The sequence below is a fragment of the Lithobates pipiens genome, unplaced genomic scaffold, assembly GCF_037356315.1.
Source record: "Lithobates pipiens isolate NorthernLeopardFrog02 unplaced genomic scaffold, aLitPip1_a1.2 Scaffold_8, whole genome shotgun sequence".
Lineage (NCBI taxonomy): Eukaryota > Metazoa > Chordata > Amphibia > Anura > Ranidae > Lithobates > Lithobates pipiens.
In genome coordinates this window covers 518,163,452-518,186,356 of record NW_027507903.1, presented here as the reverse complement: position 1 = coordinate 518,186,356, position 22,905 = coordinate 518,163,452, and the positions used below count along the sequence as shown (strand labels likewise).

The 22,905-nt window shown below is 44.1% G+C and overlaps 1 protein-coding gene across 1 annotated transcript in view; it reads right to left on the bottom strand.

Moving 5' to 3' along the window:
- The window catches only part of SNRNP27 (small nuclear ribonucleoprotein U4/U6.U5 subunit 27), a 44,156-nt gene extending 21,271 nt beyond the window's left edge, over positions 1 to 22,885 (bottom strand). Inside the window, exons 1-5 of the mRNA XM_077469432.1 lie at positions 22,730 to 22,885; positions 16,213 to 16,327; positions 11,762 to 11,865; positions 6,279 to 6,358; positions 409 to 473 (exon numbers count right to left, since the gene is read on the bottom strand). Coding sequence (XP_077325558.1) covers positions 409 to 473; positions 6,279 to 6,358; positions 11,762 to 11,865; positions 16,213 to 16,327; positions 22,730 to 22,769 — 404 coding nt within the window. The 5' untranslated portion in view covers positions 22,770 to 22,885. The remainder of the gene's footprint in view (positions 1 to 408; positions 474 to 6,278; positions 6,359 to 11,761; positions 11,866 to 16,212; positions 16,328 to 22,729) is intronic.
- Between the last annotated feature and the right edge of the window lie 20 nt (positions 22,886 to 22,905).

Below are 22,905 nucleotides of genomic sequence, written 5' to 3'. Positions count from 1 at the left end.
GAAGAAGCGCAATTTATTTTTAAGATGCCACAGAGCCCAGAAGCATTGTTAAGAGTGCCACCTCCAGAGTAGGCGTCAATGACTCTTTGTATATTTTATTATAGAGACAGTAAACTTGGGACCAAAAGGGTAGATGGATAGTTTAAAAGGGAATGGATGGATGGACAAACTAGACAGATATGCAGAGGAAAAAGCACTGTGATACCATCAGCAAAGATAAGGTAACAACCTGAAACTCTGCACATGTGTTTGTAATGAAAATATGACACCATTTAGCTGTCCAAAGAAAGCAGATGGTTTGACTAGTCATAATGGGCTGTAGTTTACAAAGTACATGGTTACCATTCATACTGGTTTCTTTAACAGCAACAATCTCTTGCCTCCAGGAGTCACATTTTGATTCCTTACCTGTATTTTCGTTTTTGGGACACATTTATGGCATATGCATTAACTGACCCATCTACTTTCCTTCCCTGTAAAAGAACAGAACAGATTAATAAGGACTATTAGAACAGGGCCTTATCTGCAGAGAACAGAGACATGACAGGCAGAAGTAGCGCTTACTGCACACTATAAAAGCATAAAGGAATAACAGCTGTAGGTCAGAACTGGCCCCTCTGGCTAATGTATTACTACAAGTCCCAGCACACCCGGTCACCCTTTTACAAATCCTGATCAAAGTAAGCAAAAGCAGAATTTTCTCATAAGGGCTGTGTTCTTTATGCTTTGATTGGCCCACAGCTATCACACGGTACCTGGACCAATCACACATTACTGCTGTCATAAATGTAACATGAAACTTTGAAGCAAAGTGACACTAAACCACTCTGATGAAAGTATTTTTCATACTTCCATCAAAGAATTTTTTTTAAACATACTGTCACAAGTCAAAGGTCCTTAATCCCCACCACATCAGTCATTTGATGTTGTACTGCACTGGTGAGGGTATGTAAAAAAACAAAAACAAAAAAAAAAACCCACACATCTCGCCATGCCTCAGACTGTCCCCTTTCCAAAAAGGGATCATTTTGGGCCACAAGAAATGAGACAGGCTGAAGATATGGTAAATTTGTCCTCTAATGCCGCGTACACACGCATCAGACTATCCGGCGGACTTAGTCTGGGGGACAAACCACCGGACTTTCCAAACGTGCTCTCCTGCCCACACATGGCACTTTTGTAGCGGACCAAGTCCGCCGTACTTTTGAAATGAACGGACTCGCCCACACACACGGAGGAAAGCCCGTTCATTTTGAGTGCGGCTCCATGTAGCCGGGACCAGCGAAGGAAGCGTCGCTGGCATGGACTTAAAGGGGAATCCCTATGTCAAAAAAAACAAAGAAAATAAAAAAAAAAAAAAACACGTGGGGGTCCCCCCCCCCCAGGTCCATATCAGACCCTTATCCGAGCACGCTATGCGGCCGGCCAGTGTTGCTGTGTCAGTCAGTCAACTACAGAGAAAAGGATTTTACGGCGTGTAAAGAAAAAATAAATAAAAAAAAAAAAAAAAAAAAAAAAAAAGAAGACCATTGGGACATCCCCAAGCAGTGCCAAAACGAAGGGGGTGGAAAAACCAGCATAAAAACTTCACCCACAATGGCATGTGGGAACTAGTATTTAAAAAAAAAAAAAAAAAAAAAAAAACACAAACACAGGGTGCTCCTCAACTGAGGTGCACTACCTTCAAACCGCACCAGATCTGCGGTACCAAATGCAACAGTGCATTACTTAAAAAGGTACTGTGTTTTTACCCAAAAAAAACTGGAAATTTTTTTTCAAGTGCAATTGCAATTATACAGCAAATTTGGCTGCAAAACTTTGCAGCCAAAACAGGCATTGTCTGACTGGATCCTGATTGGACGCCCTCAAAGTCTTACTGACCATGTGGAGAGGCATAGCCTGATCACTCTCAACTTGAGCAGATTGATCTTGAGTGAAGCCGGTTAGGCTGGCGTCCGTTGTGATCACTGTCCATTTCAGAGGTAGGAACGACTTCCCGAACCAAAGTGCCGGGACCTGCCAATCCAGCAACAACGGAGATTTGTCCCATTTTGTCAAAATCTCCTTCTGCGGGACTCTGGTGTGAAACTGGGCATACGGTACTGCCTCGGAGGCTACCATGAGTACTGCCTGCGGTTCATCAGCAGTTTTACCAGGGCTCAGAGTCTGCAGCTTGTCTGAAAGGAGAAACACACTCTTGCTTCCATGGAGTCCAGCAGTAAGACTAGGTACTGCAAGCACTGAGTCGGTACAATCACCGACTTTTTTTTAGGTTCAATAGCCACCCAAATTCCTGCAGGGTCTCCATGGTGATCGCCACATCCTCCTCTGAGGCGGAAGATGCTCTCAGGAGGAGATTGTCTAGGTAACCCACGATCATGATCCCACGTTGCAGCAGCAATGCCAAAACAGGAGCCAATACCTTGGTAAAGACTCCGGGGGCTGAAGCCAAACTAAAAAGGGAGAGCCACAAATTGGTAGTTGGTTTCCCCAACTAAAAATTGCAGAAACCTGATGCCAAAGGCATATGGGTATGTGCAGGTACGCATCCTAGATGTCCAAAGACGCCAGGGAGTCCCTTTGATGGAGTGCAGCGACTACTGAGTGAACTGATTCCATTCTGAACCTCTGTACTTTTACAAAGTAATTGAGAGCTTTTAGGTCCAAGATTGGACATACCTCTTCCTTTCTGGGGACTACAAACAGATTTGAGTAGAACCCCTGGAAACATCCCAATTCTGGAACAGGTACTATCATCCCGCGACTCAGCAGGCCCCTTAATTCCCCCAATAGGGCCTCCCGGCGAGCCTGGAGTACGGGTATGCTGGAGGGGAAGAATCTGTTTTGAGGAACTCTATCTTGTAGCCTGAGGAAATCAGATCGCAGACCCATTGGTTGGGCAGCCAAGAGGTCCATTGGGCTGCAAACTCCTGAAGGCGACCCAGCACCCATGTTGCGGGCGGGGGCAAACCTTCTTTTGGTAGCACTTTTGCTCGCAGGCTTGTTATGCTTGCGGTTCCAGGGACACTTTGGTCCTTCAGGTCATCCTGTCGGGCTGGGGACACTTCGCCGAAGCCCCGGGTGGACGATAAAGCCGTTTGTGAGCGGAAAATGAGGGCCCTTGCCTACAGCATAGCTCCTTAGCCTTCCTGGCCTGTGGGAGTAGTGTACTCTTACCACCTGTGGCATTTTTTAGGTCATCCAGTAAGGCTCCAAAGAGCCGGTCGCCAAGGAAGGGAAGATCCATCAGGGCTTTCTTAGATGCCGGTCAGCAGACCAGCATTTTGGCCAAATTAGGTGCCTCAGCTCCACTGCTGACACTGAAGCCCTGGACAACAGGGGGATAGTGTCCAGGGCCGCAACACAAATGTACTTAAGGCCTTGCACTAATTGGTCTGCTAGTTCCACACAGACAGGAGAGGCCTGTTGCTCTCCCAATTTGTTCGCGGTCCAACAGTTTTGCCCACTCCATCAGTGTCTGCGACACAAGTGCAGATGTCAGTACTGGTCGCATAGTTGACCCCTCCTTAAAAAAGGCAGGAGTCCCCTCTACCGGGATCATGGTTACTTTGCTCAACCTGGATGGGGGGGGGGGGGGGGGTCAACGAGCGGAGGAGCCAACCACTTTTTGAGAAGGCTCTCCTCAAAGGGTTAACGCACCACCATGTATTTGGGGACCGAAAAGGTCTGTTGCGGTTGACCCCATTCCTTGTAAATGAACTTATCGATCCTGGTCAGCGTCATCTGAAACGATAAAACAAGGGTCACCAACCTCAGCAGGGGGGTCCAGTATAAAAGGACATAATCTGAGGGAAAATGGCCACCCGAACTACAGGAAAATGGCCACAGAGCAAGCTGCTCCTTGGTCACACCAAAAATGGCCGCCGAGCACTCTATACCATGAGGGACCATGAAAAACCAAGCAGAGAAATGGCGGTGAAACAGTGCTACAGTGATCAACAGACACAGCCTCCAGACATCTCCAGGGAGAGACCCACACACATCCAGGGCACAGCCAGCGCAGCCCCCCCCCCAGGTGAGAGCCCCTATCTATGGCATACACACCAACCAGCAGCATCCCCCACAGGGAAAGGGGCGGGGGGGAGGGAAGATAGTGATAGGGAGAGAAGAGAGGGAGTGGAACCCCCGAATCGACCTCCCAGGGAATGCCCCGCTGCTCAGCCCCACCAAGGCAGGGAGAGCTGTACTTACCAGTCCTGCAGAGCTGGGAGACATTCCATCACAGACTCACTCTCCGATCAGTATGGGGTGGCTGCTGGCCCGGCACACTGACGCAGACATCAGTAGCCCAGACATGTGTGCCCGGAGCAATTACGCTCACCAACCGCCTTTGGAGCTGAGGCATGTTGTGGCCGACCCAGCATGGAGCTCTGGTCTGCACACGCTCGCTGGCCAGGCTGGGGAGATTACAAGGATAAGAGTCACCAGCTTGTCACCCAGCCGGCTGTTGATAGCAGATCACAGGATCTTTAATATTGCGCAAAAAGCAAACCTTCTAGTGAAATAAGATGGGCCCGCAGGGTTCCTAGGTCCTTCTTCACTAGGCAGAAAGAAAAAAAAAAAAAAACTGAAGCTGCAAAGCAGGCTGTGGGGTTGTTACCCAAGGGACCACCCCTTGGGCGGAACTAGAAAGTTCTAGTTTTTATTATTACATGTTATACCTAGTCCTCTACTGAAGGTGGCGCAACAACCCAATGGTCTAAGAGAGGAGCTGTGTCAGTCAGTGAACATAAAATAAATAAGTATCATCCACAATAAAACAGTAAAAAACAAAACATATTTGCAGTGAATCTAACATATACAGTGCATTCAGAAAGTATTCAGACCCCCTTTACTCATTTCAATTTTGTCATGATGCAGCTCGATAATACGGTTTCATTCCCCCCCCCCCCTTATAAATCTACACTCAACACCCCACAATGATGAAAAATAAGAGAATTTTAGAAATGTCTGATTTTTTATTTAATAAACCTTCAAATATAAAATCACATGTACTTAAAGTATTCATACCCTTTACTTAGCACTTTGTTGAAGCGCCTTTTGCAGGAATTACAGCTTCTAGTCTTTTTGGGTATGACGCGACAAGCTTTGCACACCTGGATTGGGGGATTTTCCGCCATTCTTCTTTGCAAATCCTCTCAAGTTCATTCAGGATGGATGGGGACCATCGGTGGACAGACATTTTCAGGTCTCTCCAGAGATGTTCAATAGGCTTCAAGTCAGGGCCACTCTATGGCATTCACAGTTGTCCCTAAGCCACTACTGTATTGTCTTGGTTGTCGGCTTAGGATCATTGTCATGTTAGGTGAACTTTTGGCATAGTCTGAGGTCCTGAGCGCTGTGGAACAGGTTTTCATTGAGGAGGTATGTGTACTAAGCTCCATTCAGCTTCCCCCCCCCCCCCAAACCCTGAACAATCTCCCAGTCCCTGCTGCAAAAAAAAAAAAAACCCCACAGCATGATGTTGTCACCACTATGCTTCACTGTTGGGGTATTGAGCAAGCGATGAGCTGTGCCTGGTTTCCTCCAGACATAACATTTAGAATTGATGCAGTTCAATCTGTTTCATCAGGCCAGATAATCTTGTTCCTCACAGTCAGAGTCCTTCAGGTGCTTTTTTTGCAATCTCCAAGCAGCCTTTTATGTGTTGCACTGAGAAGAGGCTTCCGTCTAGCCCCTCTGCCATAAAGCCCAGATCGGTGAACGGCTACAGCGAGGGTTGTCCTTCTGGAAATCTCCACACAGGATCTCTGGAGCTCAGAGTGACCATAGGCTTCTTGGCCACCTCTCTTACTAAGGCCTTTCTCCCCTGATTGTGCAGTTTGGTCAGGGGACCACCTCATGGCTTTTGCTTTGATACAGTATGCATTGTCAGCTGTGAGGCCTTTTATAGAGAGGTGTGTGCATTTCTAAATACATTTTATTTACCACAGGTGGACTCCAATCAATGTGTAGGAACATCTCAGCAACTATCAAGAGTTCAAGTGTGGTTGCAAAAGGGTCTAAATACTTATGTGCCTGTGATATTTCAGTTTTCCTTTTTCATACATTTGCAAACATTTCTAAAATGCTGTTTTCACTTTGTCATTATGGGGCACAGTGTAGATTTATGAGAAAACAATGAATTTAAACAACTGTAGTATCAGGTTGCAAAGGGGGGAAAAAAAAAAAAAAAAGGAAGAAGAGGGTCCGAGTACTGCATATTTACAATGTGGTGATATGGTTGCATGGTGATAATAAATAAAAATCACTATTACCTTCGTGCTATCAAAAGAACCAAAACCCATGAGCTTTATCATTTCTATCTCCTCTTCGGTTTTTCCCTCCAGTTCTTCAGCTGCAGAAAAGACATTGCGTTGACAAATATTGCAAATATCAGACTTGTGGCATCAAATGTTTTTATTTCTACACACAAAATTGCTTTCTAAAGTATCTATGGACCAAATGTAAAATCATTAAAATTTCCACACTGAATTTCAATTAATCTGAACAATCATGAATTTTGCAACTTACTTTTGTGAAGATACCCACATTTTTACTTCCTTGAATTCTGTGACACATATTCACTATACCGATCCCGCCGACTTAACAGGAGTACAGGCACACCTGGCCGCTATAGCAGGCAGGAGTGTTTAAAAAGTGCTAGGACTTACAGTTGTGCTCATAATTTTACCCTTGGCCATTTTTCAGAGAATACAAATAATAAGCCAAGCCATATACCCAGAACTTGGCCCCTGTTAAGATGTATAATGATCCCAAATGTCTTTAATTTGTTACAATTGACCTGTCCGACTCAACCCGTCCCTCCATGAAATTCACATAAATTGAAAAATATTCAATCAAAATACTCATTCTCAGTTTTAATTTAAAAATGTTATTAGTTTTACACTGTAGAGAAAAAGTAATGTCTAAATATATGTTTATCTTGTTATATTACAAAATGTGTATACTTCACATGTATTGAATTATTTTTTCTTTAATAAAAATATTTGAAAAAGAAAGAATGTGAAAGAAAAAAAACTTTTCTTTCACTCATGGTTAGTGTTTGGCTGAAGCCATTTATTATCAACTGTGTTTTTACTCTTTTTGAATCATAATGGCAACAGAAACTACCCTTTTACATACCCCAGCTCTTAATACCGTGTATTGCCCCCTTTAACATCAATGTCAGCTTGAAGTCTTTTGTGACATTTGTAGATGAGGCTCTTTATCTTCTCAGATGGTAAAGGTGCCCATTCCTCTTGGCAAAAAGCCTTCAGTTCCTGGAGATTCTTGGGCTGTCTTGCATGAACTGCATGTTTGAGATCTCCCCGGAGTGGCTCAATAATAATTGGGGTTAGAAGACGGAGATGGCCACTCCAGAAGCTTCACTTTATTCTGCTGTAGCCAATGACAGATACTTGGCCTTGCGTTTTGGATCAGTCATGTTGGAATGTCCAAGTATGTCCCATGCGCAGCTTCCTGGCCGGATTAATGCAAATATTCCTCCAGTATTTTTTTGATAACATACAGCATTCATCTTTTCATCAATTTTGACCAAATTTCCTGTGCCCTGGTAGCTCACACATCCCCAAAACATCAACGATCCACCTCCATGCTTCACAGTAAGAATGGTGCACCTTTCATCATAGGCCTTGTTGACTCCTCTCCAAATGCGTTTATGGTTGTGGCCAAAAAGCTAAATTTTGGTGTCATCACTCCAAATGACTGTGCCTAAAGGTTTGAGGCTCATCTATGTGCTGAAAGATTTGACTCCCGCGCTTATGGTACAAATGAAAATGAAATGTAAAATATGTGAAGAGCTGCAGCCTTCATCAATAAATCTACTCTGAGGTAAATCTAGAGAGATGTGCCGTTTGGCATATTGTAATGGGATACTTTGTGGCATTTGCGTAGTAATTGCTTTCTTCTTGTGACTCGACCATACAGCCCATCTTTCTTCAAGTGCCTCCTTATTGTGCATCTTGAAACAACCACACCACATGTTTTCAGAGTCCTGCATTTCACCTGGAGTTATTTGTGGGTTTTTCTTTGAATCGCGAACAATTTTCCTGACAGTTGTACCTGAAGTTTATGTTTGTCTGACTGCAGTTTGGTTTCAACAGAACCACTCATTTTCCACTTCTTGATTAGTTTGAACACTGCCGATTGGCATTCTCAATTCCTTGGATCTTTTTATATCCCTTTCCTGTTTTATACAGTTCAACTACCTTTTCCCTCAATTTGAAAATTATTTTGCTTTCCCCATGACAGAATCCAGAAACGTCAGTGAAGCACTGGATGGAAGGTGCAAGGGTCTGTCAGGAGTCCAAAAACCCATTGACCTTTTATACACACGCACTAATTACAAGCAAACAGATCACAGTTGAGGATGGTTACCTTTAATAGCTATTCAAACCCCTTTGTGTCAATTTGTGGGCAAGTTATCAGGCCAAAATCACCAGGGTAAACTTTTGATCAGGGTCATTTGGGTAGTTTCTGTTGCTATTATGATTTAAAAACAGTAAAAAAACACAGTTGATAATAAACAGCTTCAGCCAAATACTAACCATGAGAAAAAGAAAAGTTTGCGTTACTCACATTCTCAGAAAAATGGCCAAGAAATGATAAAATTCTGCCAGGGTATGCAAAACGTATGAGCACAACTGTAGGTGGTTAAATAGAAGACAGACAAAATAAATGGCTAAATGGGTAGCTATTGATACAGTGCTTTTCTTCCTAGAGACTCAAAGCACTTTATCTGCTGTTGGGGCAACTATCTTAGGCACACAGTAGAATATTATTACTAAGCCAATTTTGTAAAAGGAGCCTAGTGGGTGGAAAGAAACTGGAGAAACCTACACAATCACAGGAGCGAGTGAAATGTGCGTTGGAGCGGAGCTAAACATGATGTCACCCCGCAGGCAGAGTGGTGGAGCCCAAAACAATGCTGGAAGACAGCACGAGGCATTGTGAGTTTTATGTTGTTTTTAATTATTAAACTATGAAAGTTCTATTGGAATTTTTGCCTATGCCTGCACCCATGTGAGAATAAAAGATGATGATTGGCGGACTGGTCTGGCTGATGAGTAAAGAACAACAGTGGTGGAACCCCTTAGGAGAGAAGTGCTTCAGCCCATGGAGAGCAAGAGGATTGAGTTTGTGCCATTGAATAAGTGAGGTGGAGGAGTGGGGGAACCCTCCCGTGATCCCAAGTGTGTTTTGACCCTAAACAGCAGAGGGTCCGTATAATCTGGTGAGTGGTTTGTGAAGGCTTAAAGTGGAAGTTGCATTTATAAAACTTAGATCTTAGCTCACAATTCTGAATCAGTACAGCAGCTGTATAAAAAAAGTAGGTACATAGCGCTGGTTATTGCGTGTATACAATCACAGGAACACACAGTCCATGCAGATAGTGTCCTGAGTGGGACTCGACCAAGAACCTTAGAGCTGTAAGGCAGAAATGCAAACCACTAAGAATTACTAGAGCAAAATTGATTTAACCACTTCAGACCTGGAAGGTTTTGTCCCCTAATGACCAGGCCATTTTTTGCATATGGCACTGCTGTAGATTAACTGACAATTGCACAGGCGTACAATGTTGTATCCAAATACAATTAAAGCCCTTAGGGAAGAGGGGCCATTTTTTTTTTTTTCAAAATCTACAAATTATGGCATAGATTTAGGGGCAAGTTAACGTACGCAAGTCATAACTGCCTGAGAAAAATTTGACAAAATCTTGTCCAACTAGATAGATTTTCAAAGGCATTACCGTTTGAGGACTATCACTTTTTGCATATTGTTAGTTCACCTAGGGTTGCAGCTCGGACTGGGCTAACTGTAACTGTATATATGGCGTCTGGCAAATATGCTTGGCTGCTGCAAAAAAATATTACACCTACTTTAGTGTACAGCAGCTGCCACTGCGTGGCCTCCTACTTAAAATTCTAGTTTTGTTTGTGTTACTTTTGAGTCACAGGTGAGGAGCAAACTAGCTGTAAACGAGCATCAGAAAAATGTCACTATTCCTTATCTCTATACTTGTTACAGGTTAGAGACACTAAATTTTAAAAATGAGGTCAGCAAAAGGCAATTTAAATAATTTTTCATGACAAGCATATTTACTTTGCCCTCCCTGTCCAATGTCAAAACACTGCAAAAAATATTGGGGAAAAAAAAAAGTTATCACTAAACCCCCCAGGGTACACACATTTCAACCCAGCAGGATATCCTAATCACCTAATATTTTAATCAGCAATGTTTAAAAAAACTTTTTTCTGCAGGATGATCCTGTTCTCCACGTGCTACCCACAGAAGCAGTTTTCCCAAACTTCTGGTTTTATGTTACAAGCAGTTAACATATTATGGTCACGTTCACTTTTCACCCCATACTAAAATTTCAAGATTCATTGGGGTTGATTTATTAAAGGCAAACAGAGTGTGCACTTTGAAAGTTGCTCTACAGCAGGGGTCTCCAAACTTTATAAACAATAAGGGCCAGTTTATTATCTTTCAGACTTTAGGGGGGCCAAACTGTGGCCAGTGGGAGTAGAAATTTTCCTGGCATCAGTGGATGTAAACCTCACATTTGGTATTAGTGGGAGGCATAGTGCCCCATCGTTGGCATCATTGGGAGGAATAGTGTCCCATTGGTGCTTGTCAGTGGGAGAAATGGCGCCCCATTGATGCGAGAATAATATCTCCCATCAGTAGGAGTAATTGTGCCCCAAGGGCCAGATAAAGGCAAGCAAAGGGCTGCATTTGGCCCATGGGCCGCAGTTTGGACACCACTGCTCTACAGCCTAGTAAATGAGGGGAAACCGACATTCCATCATCCAATCATGTGCAAGCAAAAATGCTGTGATTTTTCCCCCCCCCCATGCATTGGATATTTTTTGCAAAGTGAAGCTTTACCACATTTACTAAGCTCTGGAGCAACTGCACAGTCCATTTGCATTTAGTAAATCAACTATATTGCACCTTCTCTAATCTGCATTCATTTATGCTGGTACCTCCCACAAGTGTCAGCCATCGAAGACCAGCACAAGATGGTCCCTTTTTCTAGTCCCGCAGTCAGTTAGTCAGAAGTTGAAGCTGGGTGGGAGGAGCCGTTATTAATAAGCCAAGATAACATGGAGGTACAGTGTAGCCACTTTAGAACAAAACAGTTATTCAATTTATATTTCACCATATACTATGTGAGACTGCCATTTCCAGGCATCTACATATGAAGGCATGGCATACAAATATTTTTTTGGGGAGTTTAGTGAAACTAACATACTTGCAGAGAGTGACATCGCGTAAAGCTCCTAATAAGTACACAATATTTCATGTCTATTTAATTAAAAACAAACTCAGTTTTGATAAAAAAAAAAAAAAAAGTACCATATTTAAATCAGCTTATAACACGCACCCCAGAGGGAAGATTTTGCTTTTTTAAATAAAGCACTTTGAAGCAAAAGAATGGTCAGTGAGCTTCAATGCAGCCTGATCTGTGCCCATCTCCTCCATCAATGCAGCTCACCATCTCTCCTCCCAGGAAATCACTGAGCTGTCATCCGTTTACTCGTCAGTCACACACACAGTCCCGCCTCCGCCATCGGAGCAGCTCCTGCGATGTACAGAGCACTGGTCCAATGCCGGTGGCGTAGGCAGGACTGTGTGTGTGACGCGAGAGCCGAGTTAGAGCAGAGTGGAGGGGAGGGGAGATGATGGCTCTGATTTCCAGCAGCGCTTACATATCTATTACACACACACTAACCTGCTATCTGCCTTTCCTTAGCTACTTTTGAGTCTTTGCCATCCTTTTTTTCATCATCATGCCTACCAGGCGAAGAGGAAGAGGACCTTAGTCTGCGTGGAGACCTGAAAAAACACAAAAAAAACACTTCAGTGCATACGTACATATTTTCTGTATGACAGGCAGATTGCCACAAAGAGGTTTTATTTAAATCAAAACAATCCAATACATTTTTAATACCTTGGGTGCATAGCCTAGCAGTACTCAATGAATCAGTGTACTGCTGTTTTTCTGCCTCCTGCTGACCAGAAGGCTGGGAAGGGTGCCCCCTGCCACCCCCCTTCCCCACAATATACTTTAACCTTTAGCAGGCTGGCACGATCCCGCAAACCATTGCAACTATACGTCAGTCCCCTTAAGCGTGATAGGAGGCACGCGCCAGCTGCAAAGTAGGGGCGCTGATGCACGTGACGGCGGTCTCGGGCACAAGGAGAGAGAGAGAGAGAGAGAGAGAGAGAGAGGGAGAGGGAGAGGGAGAGGGAGAGGGAGAGGGAGAGGGAGAGGGAGAGGGAGAGGGAGAGGGAGAGGGAGAGGGAGAGGGAGAGGGAGAGGGAGAGGGAGAGGGAGAGGGAGAGGGAGAGGGAGAGGGAGAGGGAGAGGGAGAGGGAGAGGGAGAGAGAGAGAGAGAGAGAGAGAGAGAATCTCTCATCTCCTATAGTCAGTCCCATCCCCCACAGTTAGAACACACATAGGGAACACAGTTAACCCCTTCCCTGCCAGTAACATTTATACAGTATATCAGTCCAAAAATGTGTCCGCCATAATGTCATAAATTTATCCTCTATTTTGTAGACGTGATAACTTTTGCGCAAACCAATCAATATACCCTTTGAGATTTTGATTACCAAAAATATGTAGAATACATATCAGCCTAAACTGAAGAAAAAAAATTAGCTTTTTTTTAAAAAAAAATAAAAATTGGGGCCATTTATTACAGCAAAAAATACAAAACTTTTTTTTGTTTATGGCACAAAAGAAAAAAAAGAAAAAAAAAAAAAAAAAAACCACCACAGGCAGAGATGATCACATACCACCAAAAAAGCACGTCAATTTTGTTTGGGTACAGCATCACACAACCACGCAATTGTCAGTTAAAGCGACGCAGTGCCGTATTGCAAAAAATAGCCTGGTTATTGAGCAGCCAATTCATCCGGGGCTGAAGAGGTTAACCCCTTGACCTCTGGAAGATTCAACACCCTTCATGACCAGGCCATTTTTTGGAAATGCGGCACGGTTACTTTAACTGACACGGTCATGCAACGCTGCACCCAAATAAAATTTATGCAAATAGCTTTCTTTTTTGATATTTGATCACCACTATGGTTTTTAATTTTTTTTGCGCTATAAACAAAGTGTGACAATTTTGAAAAAAAAAAAAACAATATTTTTTACTATAAAACATATGCAATAAAAAACATGAAAAAAAAATCTAATTACTTCATAAATTTAGGCTAATAAGCGTATATATTAATTGGTTTGCGCAAAAGTTATAGCACCTACAAACTATGTGATATACACTGTAAATTTTTACTACAATTGGCAGCGATCAGCGACTTACAGCAGGACCGTTTGCGGCAGTTGGACCCTAATACAGCGATCAGTGCTAAAAATATACACAGTCGTACTGACACTGGCTGGAAAGGGGTTAAACATCTACGGTGATCAAAGGGTTAGCCGTGTGCCTAGCCAGTGTTTTACTGTATTATATGTGCAGCTTTTATTCAGGGAAGTGATGGATTTTATTCCCTCGTTTACATATGCCTTCTGCTGACACTGACACACTGACACACCCCTCCCCACCTCTATAGCTATATACTTCAGTGCTCAGTCATTGTTTTCTGCTCTGCGTTGACGCCCCCCCCCCAGCTGGTTCCAACTCTCAGCCACACTGAAACGTGGAGCCAGCTGTCAGGCAGTGTGATGGATCCCGACTATAATTGTCGGGAACATTTCAGTGTCTGGCCCAGCTGTGCCTTGCCAACTGATAGTGCCCAAGAATCCGTTAGCTGACTTTAGCTTATAAGAGGACAAAAATGATTGTACTCCTGTGACTCACAAGAGAAGTATGGCCAAATAAGCTTTGACCATACTTCTCTTAATAATGGAAAGGCTACATTGGTCCATACTGGAGATGCAACGGATTGTCACCAATCCATGATCGGCACACGCCGCGATCCCAGCCTTAGGAAAGGCAGCTGTCTTGGCCTAGTTCCGAAGTGGCGGCCATCTTGGTGCACCCGTCGGCGTTTATATCACTTGTAAACAAACCGGTGTCATGAGGACGCCTCTCTCCCCTCTGTGTACAGATCTGTACAGTGGAGGGGAGGGATAGGATGGCAGCAGCGCTGTGGGCTGCATCTGTAGAGCCCACAGCGCTGCTCTGTGACAAGTGCAGTCACAGCCATCCCTCCATACCCTGCAATACTCCGCCATACCCGTGTCAATACCCTGCCCATACCCAGACAATATTACAGTGGGGGAGATTTATATTACAGTGGGGGCTATATGGTGTTGGAATTTTTGCAAAATTCAATTATTATTTGTTGATCCGAAAAATGATCTGATCCGTGACTCTGATCCGAGGAACAATCCGATCCGTGAGTTTAGCAAATGGTTTAAATATTTGCGTCCAATACATCGCTACCTGGTCCTAGTATATTGTTTGAAACATGAGCTGGTACAATGCTTTACATCAGGGCTCGACAAAACCCGGGCGCCAGGTCGCATTTGCGACTAGAATTAGCGACCTGGCGCAGCACAGCTGGGGGTATCCTGTCTCCGTGGACCCCCCGGCGTGATCGCGTCGGGCCGCGCCGCCGGTAATTGAGCCCCCGGCTTTGAGGCCTTCTGCGATCCTATGGTTCCTTCTGGAATCTGGCACCCTCTTGTGGTGGCCATTGGAATGACAACCAGCAATGCTAATGGAGCTTCTCCTGCTTGCCAGCCATCTCCTTCCCTTTACTTAGAACCCCCAAACATTATATATATATTTTTTATTCTAACACCCTAGAGAATAAAATGGTGTTTTTTTATATATTGTGAAAGATAATGTTGCGTCGAGTAAATCGATACCCAACATGTCATGCTTCAAAATTGCGCCCGTTCATGGAATGGCGACAAACTTTTACCCTTTAAAATCTCCATAGGCGACGTTTAAAAAATTCTACAGGTTGCACGTTTTAAGTTACAGAGGAGGTCTAGGGCTAGAATTATTGCTCTCACTCTACCGATCGCAGAGATACCTCACATGTGTGGTTTGAACACCGCTTTCAAATATGCGTTCGCTTCTGCACGTAAGCTTGGCGGGACAGGGCGCGCTTAAAAAATTTTTTTCTTTCTCATTTTAACTTTTAATTTTTATTTTTTTCACTGTTCTTTTTAAAAAAAAAAAAAAGTGTGTCACTTTTATTCTTATTACAAGGAATGTAAAAATCCCTTGTAATAGAAAAAAGCATGACAGGTTCACATACATACATACATATATATATATATACATATATACACACATACACACATACACACATACACACATACACACATACACACATACACACATACACACATACACACATACACACATACACACATATAAAATCTGGGTTCAGAGAGACCTCATCTCATATTTACACTAAAATGCAATTTAAAAAAAATTTGTCATTTGAAAAAAAATAAAATAAATAAAATTTCCCTCTAAGAGCTATGGGCAATGACTTGGAGACAGGTGGGGGGCTGGGGGCTATCTTCCCCTCACTCGTCTCCATGTCAGGCCAAGGACAGGTCCAGATCGCCATCACGGACCTAGCTCCTAACTTTTTTAGCTGGCTCCTAGATTCCAAGCAAATTTGTCAACCCCTGCTTTACATAGTTTACATAGTTAGTAAGGTTGAATAAAGACACCATTCCATCTAGTTCAACCTGAGTGAGTGTCTACAATCGTCCCTATCCCTGTACATTGCACACTCACATTGGTCCCTACCCTCAAGGAGCCCACAATCCAAGGTCCCCATTCATATACTAGGCCAATTTTGGACAGAAGCGAATTAACCTACCAGCATGTCTTTGGAGTGTTGGAGGGAACTGGAGTACCCGGAGGAAACCCACACAGGCACAGAGAGAGCATGCAAACTCCAGGCAGGTAGTGTCGTGGTTGGGATTTGAACCAGCAACAAAACAGGTAAAACCACATATGGAATTTAAGAAAATATAATTGCAACAATTTGCAATACCATCATGTACCTGAAGAATAGAAGATACATGTAACTTCAGAAAAAGCATCACATAAGCTGTAAAACACTGCCCCGCCAAATTCCCTGTGAGCCTTCACAAATAGGAATTACATTGTACTAGGTACCATCAAGACACCTAAATCGGTTTTGTTTTTTCCCCCATATTCTCTAAATATATTAGTTTACCTAGAGCGGCGCCTGTGAGGAGATCGTGAACGACTTCTCCGCCTCTCTCTGGATCTTGAGCGCTCCCGTCTCCTCCTCTCACGTTCTCTGGATGCAGATCTGGAGCGTCTTCGTTCTTAACAAGTCAAAAAAAAATAAAACATAAAGACCAAAAAGGAAAGCTACACATGCATCTATGCTACAAAAAGAACACCACAAGCAGATTCAATTTATGTTTATATATTTTGTATTAGGGAGGCTTTATGATGGCCCGTGGCTTTGGCGCAGTTTTAAAAAGCGCACCAAAACGTCTGCATGCTGCATCTTTGGTTTGCTTTCTGAAACTGCACCAAAACCGTTTTGGACATCATAGAAGTCTTTGGTAAAGTGCAGCTAACCTGCATGAAAAACACTTGTTAGCTGCGATTTGACCAAAGCACAGTAGGATAGCTCCTAGGCAGTGTAAAGCCACCCTTAAAGTGACAATGAACTCTGCTTTTTAATTTGTACCTACAGATAAGCAAATAATCAGGTTTACCTATATGCACAGAGAAGATCTCCTAAATGTGCACCGTTCAGGAGATATTCACATGTGTGATGTCAGACACATGTGCACTGTACTCTGATCGGACCGTACACTTGACTGTCGTCCATTGAGAGTCCTGTGCTTAACCACTTAAGGACCGCCTTACGCTGATATACGTCTGCAGAATGGCACGGCTGGGTACAAGCATGTACAGGCTATGTTACCCTTTAAGAGCCCAGCCATGCGTCTCACTCATGACCCTGTCCCGAGCTCCGTGACCACGCCCGCGGGATCCGCAGACCCGATAGCTGCCGGTGTCACGCGATCGGGTCACAGAGCTGAACAACGGGGAGAGGTAAGTGTAAACAAACCTCTCCCTGTGCTTCCTACTGAGCCTGTCACTGATCGTCTGTTGCCTGTCATAGGGAACAACGATCAGTGATGTCACACGCCAAGCCACACCCCCTACAGTAAGAAACACATTCGTCACACTTAACCCCTTCACTGCCCCCTAGTGTTAACCCCTTCACTGCCATTTTTACAGTAATGAATGCATTTTTAATCGCACTGATCGCTGTATTAATGCCAATGGTCCCAAAAATGTGTCAAAATTGTGCAACTGTCCACCATAATTACAAAGACACACAAAAAAATAAAAATAAATCGCTGCTACAAGTAAAAAAAAAAATTAATAAAAATGCCATAAAACTATCCCCTATTTTGTAGGCGCTATAACTTTTGTGCAAGCCAAACGCTTATTGCGATTTTTTTTACCAAAAATATGTAGAAGAATTAGAATGCATATCGGCTAAACTGAGGGGAAAAAAAAAAAAAGTTTTTTATATATTTTTGGGAGATATTTATTATAGCAAAAAGTAAAAAATATTGAATTTTTTTTCAAAATTGGTGGTCTATTTTTGTTTATAGCGCAGAGGTGATCAAATACCACCAAAAGAAAGCTCTATTTGTGGGGGACAAAAAAAAAAATAAAAAAAATAAAAAAAAAATAAAAAAAAAAAAAGGAAGCCAATTTTGTTTGGGAGCCATGTCGCACGACCGCGCAATTGTCAGTTAAAGTGACGCAGTGCCAAATCGCAAAAAGGGGCCTGGTCCTTCAGCTGCAAAATGGTCTGGGGCTTAAGTGGTTAAGTGGCGTTATTGTAGCTCAACCATTTGGCTGGAGTCTGCAAACATGGCATTTTCTGCATTTAAGTGGTTGTAAACACTCTCATATACCCAGTGAAGTGAACAGCCTCAGATAAACAAGTACAACTTGTGTAGGAGGATTTCTTTAATCGAAAGTCGGCTCTTCTCTACACCCCTTCAAAGGGGCAGAACATCCTTCTGCATCTGCCAGTAGTGCAGAGGAGGGGGCGGGGAGCTGAAGTTAGGGCTCTTGTACAATGTGTGAGAGCCGATTGGAGAAAAGAACCCCCCCCTCCCCCATCACATATGACTAAGAAAGGAAGGATATAGAGCTCTCCTCCCCGTTGTCATTTTATATCTGGTGTGGGGACATCCTCTCAGGAGCGACTTATGTTAAGCACAATGGCTAAGTGGTTAGCACTTCCGCTAGCAGCACTAGGGTCATCGGTTCAAATATCAACCTTGGCACTACCTGCCTGGAGTTTGCATGTTCTACTTGTGCCTGAGTGGGTTTCCTTCCACACTCCAAAGAGATGCTGGTAGGTTAATTGTCTCCTGTCTAAATTGGCCCTAGTAGACAGTATCACAAAAGTTAGTACAACCCTCACATTTTTGTAAATATTTTATTATATCGTTTCATGTGACAACACTGAAGAAATTACACTTTGCTACAATGTAAAGGAGTGTACAGCTTGTATAACCGGTTCCCGACCGGCTCCTGTAAATATACGTCGGCAGAATGGGCACGGCTGGGCAAAGTAATGTACCCAAAAAAATAAAGCTCTATTTGTGGGGGAAAAAGGATGCCAATTTTGTTTGGGAGCCACGTCACATGACCGCGCAATTGTCAGTTAAAGCGGCGCAGTGCCGAATCGCAAAAAACGCTCTGGTCAGGAAGGGGATAAATCCTTCCAGGGCTGAAGCGGATAACAGTGTAAATTTGCTGTCCCCTCAAAATAACGCACAGCCATTAATGTCTAAACCGCTGGCAACAAGAGTGAGTACACCCCTAAATTATAATGTCCAAATTAGCCATTTTCCCTCCCAGTGTCATGTGACTCCGTTTTACAAGGTCTCAGGTATGAATAGGGAGCACTGGAAGTTCAACATGGCACCTCATGGCAAAGAACTCTCTGATAAAATCTGATCTGATAAAAAAAAAAAAAAGAATTGTTGCTCTACATAAAGATGGCCTAGGCTATAAGAAGATTGCCAAGACCCTGAAACCGAGCTGCAGCACGGTGGCCAAGACCATACAGCTGTTTAACAGAACAGGTTCCACTTAGAACAGGCCTCGCCATGGTCTACCAAAAAAATTGAGTGCACATGCTCAGCTTCATAGCCAATGGTTGTCTTTGGGAAATAGGCATATGAGTGCTGCCAGCATTGCTACAGAGGTTGAAACAGGGGTCAGCCTGTCAATCCTCAGACCATACACTGCATCAAATTTGTCTGCATGGCTGTGGTTCCAGAAAGAAGCCCCTTCTAAAAATGATGCAGAAGAAAGCCCGCAATTTGCTGAAGGCAAACAGACCAAGGACAGGTATTACTGGAACCATGTCCTGTGGTCTTATGAGACCAAGATAAACTTACCGTATTTTTCGGACTATAAGGCGCACGTAAAAGCCTAAATTTTCTCCCAAAAACGACAGTGCGCCTTATAATCCGGTGCGCCTTATATATGACCTGTTGACATCGCTGGAGTGCTTTGTTAACAGTATCTGTCAGATGGGCGCGCATGGAGTCACAGATCAAGTCTCTTGACGTTAACCTTCGGACTATAAGGCGCACGTAAAAGCCTAAATTTTCTCACAAAATCGACCGTGCGCCTTATAGTCCGATGCGCCTTATATATATGGAAATATCCATTTTATCAGCCGGTCGTTGCTAGTGCGCCTTATAATCCGGTGCGCCTTATAGTCCGAAAAATACGGTATTTGGTTCAGAAGGTGTCAAGCGTGTGTGGCGGCAACCAGGTGAGGAGTACAAAGACAAGTGTGTCTTGTCTACAGTCAAGCATGGTGGTGGGAGTGTCAGTGGGAGTGTCATGGTCTTGGGCTGCATGAGTGCTGCCGGCACTGAGGAGCTGCAGTTCATTGAGGGAACCATGAATGCCAATATGTACCGTGACATACTGGAGCAGAGTATGATCCCTTCCCTTCGGAGACTGGGCTGCAGGGCAGTATAACGGCCCCAAACACACCTCCAAGATGATCACTGCCTTGCTAAACAAGCTGAGGGTAAAGGTGATGGACTGGCCAAGCATGTCTCCAGACCTAAACCTTATTGAGCATCTGTTAGCCCCTGTACGGAGATTTCGACAACCAAATCCGTCGGATTTTCTCCGTCGGATCTTGTCCGAAACTGTTGCATACACACGGTCGGACAAAGTTGTTGAAAAATCCGATCTTTCAGAACGTGATGACGTAATTTCGTTACGATGGGACTACATTCAGGCTAGTAGCCAATAGCTTTGATGTAGGAATTTGATCTGAGCATGCGTGGCACTTGGTCCGATCAAAATTCGCTACACATGATCGGAGTATGTCCGACCGGCCCAGTTGGTCGGTAAATATTTCCATGTTGGAAAATTGGGTCGGACGGATATTCCGACGGAATCAGTCCAATGCATACCACACACAGTCAGATTATCCGACGACGCTGTCCGATAGGACACATTCCGACGGATTCTCCGACCGTGTGTACAAGGGCTTAGGCATTCTCAAACAGAAGGTGGAGGAGCACAAGGTCTCTAACATCCTCCAGCTCCGTGATGTCATCATGGAGGAGTGGAAGAGACTCCAGTGGCAACCTGTGAAGCTCTGGGGAACTCCATGCCCAAGAGGGTTAAAACAGTGCTGAAAAATAATAGTGGCCACACAAAACATTGACACTTAGGCCGAATGTCTACATTTTCACTTAGGGGTGTACTCACTTTTTTGCCAGTGGATTAGAAATTAATGGCTGTGTGTTGAGTTATTTTGGAGGGGACAGTAGATTTACACAATTTATACAAGCTGTACATTCACTACTTTACATTGTAGCAAAGTGTAATTTCTTCAGTGTTGTCACATGAAAAGATGGAATAAAATAGTTACAAAAATGTGAGGGGGTGTACTCACTTTTGTGAGATACTGTATATATGAATGAGAGTTAGGGACCTTAGATTTTAAACTCCTTGAGGGCAGGGACTGATGTGAACGTACAATATATATATATATATATATATATATATATATGTGTGAAGCCCTGTAAAAATTGACGGTGCTATACAAGTATCTGGAATGAATAGAAGGAAGAGAGAAAAGACAATCAGAGCTTTGGAGACAAGTAAACACTACAGATATATGTGCTTTGTTCACATTTCATGACTGAGGATTATAACCACTTTAAAGTGGAGCTCCACCCACGGAGGAAAGCTACGCTTGTTCGCACCCTCCACTGCCACATTTGGGTAAGATCACCTCATGTGACTCGTGTAGTAGGAAACAGGCGGTGAAGCTGGGAGGCTTCACTTACACTTTCCCTTAGTAAAGATGCAGACGCCTGCATTCAAAGCAGATTTATGAATTGGCTGGGGGTGCCGACATTGTGGTATACCTAGACAGGTAAGTGTCCTTATATTAAAAGTCAGCAGGTACAGTATTTGTAGCTGCTGACTTTTCAGGCTGGAACTCAGCTTTAGGCAGAAAAAAAAAAAAACCAACAACAAAACTCCACAACCTGCCCTATCCACTCCCCCCAATCCTAAACGTATACCGGTCTCTTCTCATGGTCCAGTGATGTCCTGGCTGCAGCACTGCTCTCCTCTCTTCCACCTGTCACAACATACACGGAGTAGAGCGGGAGCCATTGGCTCCTGCCACTGTCAAACTCCTGTGAGGTGAATGTGGGGGTGTGCATCTATGGACCCACACAGCCCGGCTCGGGAGCACACCCACTGCACTCAAGAAGCTGTGGATAGAAGCTGATTGGTCGCCCTGCACAGCTGCTCCAGTTTTAAAGGATTCCCCTCAGTGGGTAATGTGAAGGTTCTCCTTCGGCTTCACATGAGAACACAGGAGCACAGCCAGCCTCCTCCTCCCAAAATCCCAGAGAGCGCTAGCAGATCTCCCCATTTGCCACCACAACTCCCATCCTCTGCTGGTTCAATACTAGACAAGGATCGCTGGTAGGGTTGTCACATCATCCCTTTAACCTCTTCTGGACCTCCCCATGCATATATACGGTGGTAGGGCAGCTACATGCAATTCATTTTGCTAGTGTCACCTGACTGCGCAATTGTGTCGGGTAAAGTAACGCAGTGCTGTATCGCAAAAAATGGCCTGGTCATTAAGGAGGGTAAACCTTCCAGGAACTGGTTAAAGTTGAACACGTATAAAATTACACAGGTCCTGATGCTAATGTAATGTGGATAAGGCAGAGTTTAATTACCGCCTTAACCACAGAACCTGTGTAATGTTTGGGTTTAACCATTTCCTGACCACCTCACGCAGATATACGTCGGCAGAAGGGCACATACAGGCAGACTAACTTACATGTATGTTGCCCCTTTAAGAGGCGGCTTGAGGGGGCGCGCGCCTGCCAGGAATTCCTTGAGTTTGATTTGTGGGGGGGGGAGTCAATGTTTGGGAGCCACATTGCACAACCGCACAACTGCCAGATAAAGTGACGCAGTGGCGAATCGCAAAAAGTGCTCAGGTCTTTGGCCAAATGGACCGGGGCTGAAGTGGTTAAAGGGATGAGGCGGCAGTTGTGCCTAACAACGAAGCGTTCGTCTGTAGAGCTCATTGGAGTAAATGGACGCCCAATAAGAATATCCCTTTCCAAGACCCCCTTCCCCTTCCCCAACCCAGGACACTGCACCTCTCCGCCTCTCCGGAGACCTGCTTCGGCTCCGTCCCATCTTCTCCGCACAACGGAATCACTCCGTCCGGACCCTTTGAGAACCTGTGCGTCCTCCCCAGTCTTCCGGCCGGCAACAAGTTCAAGCTATAAACGTTCCCCCTACTGTGCCGTTTGCGCACGCGCAGACTCAGCAT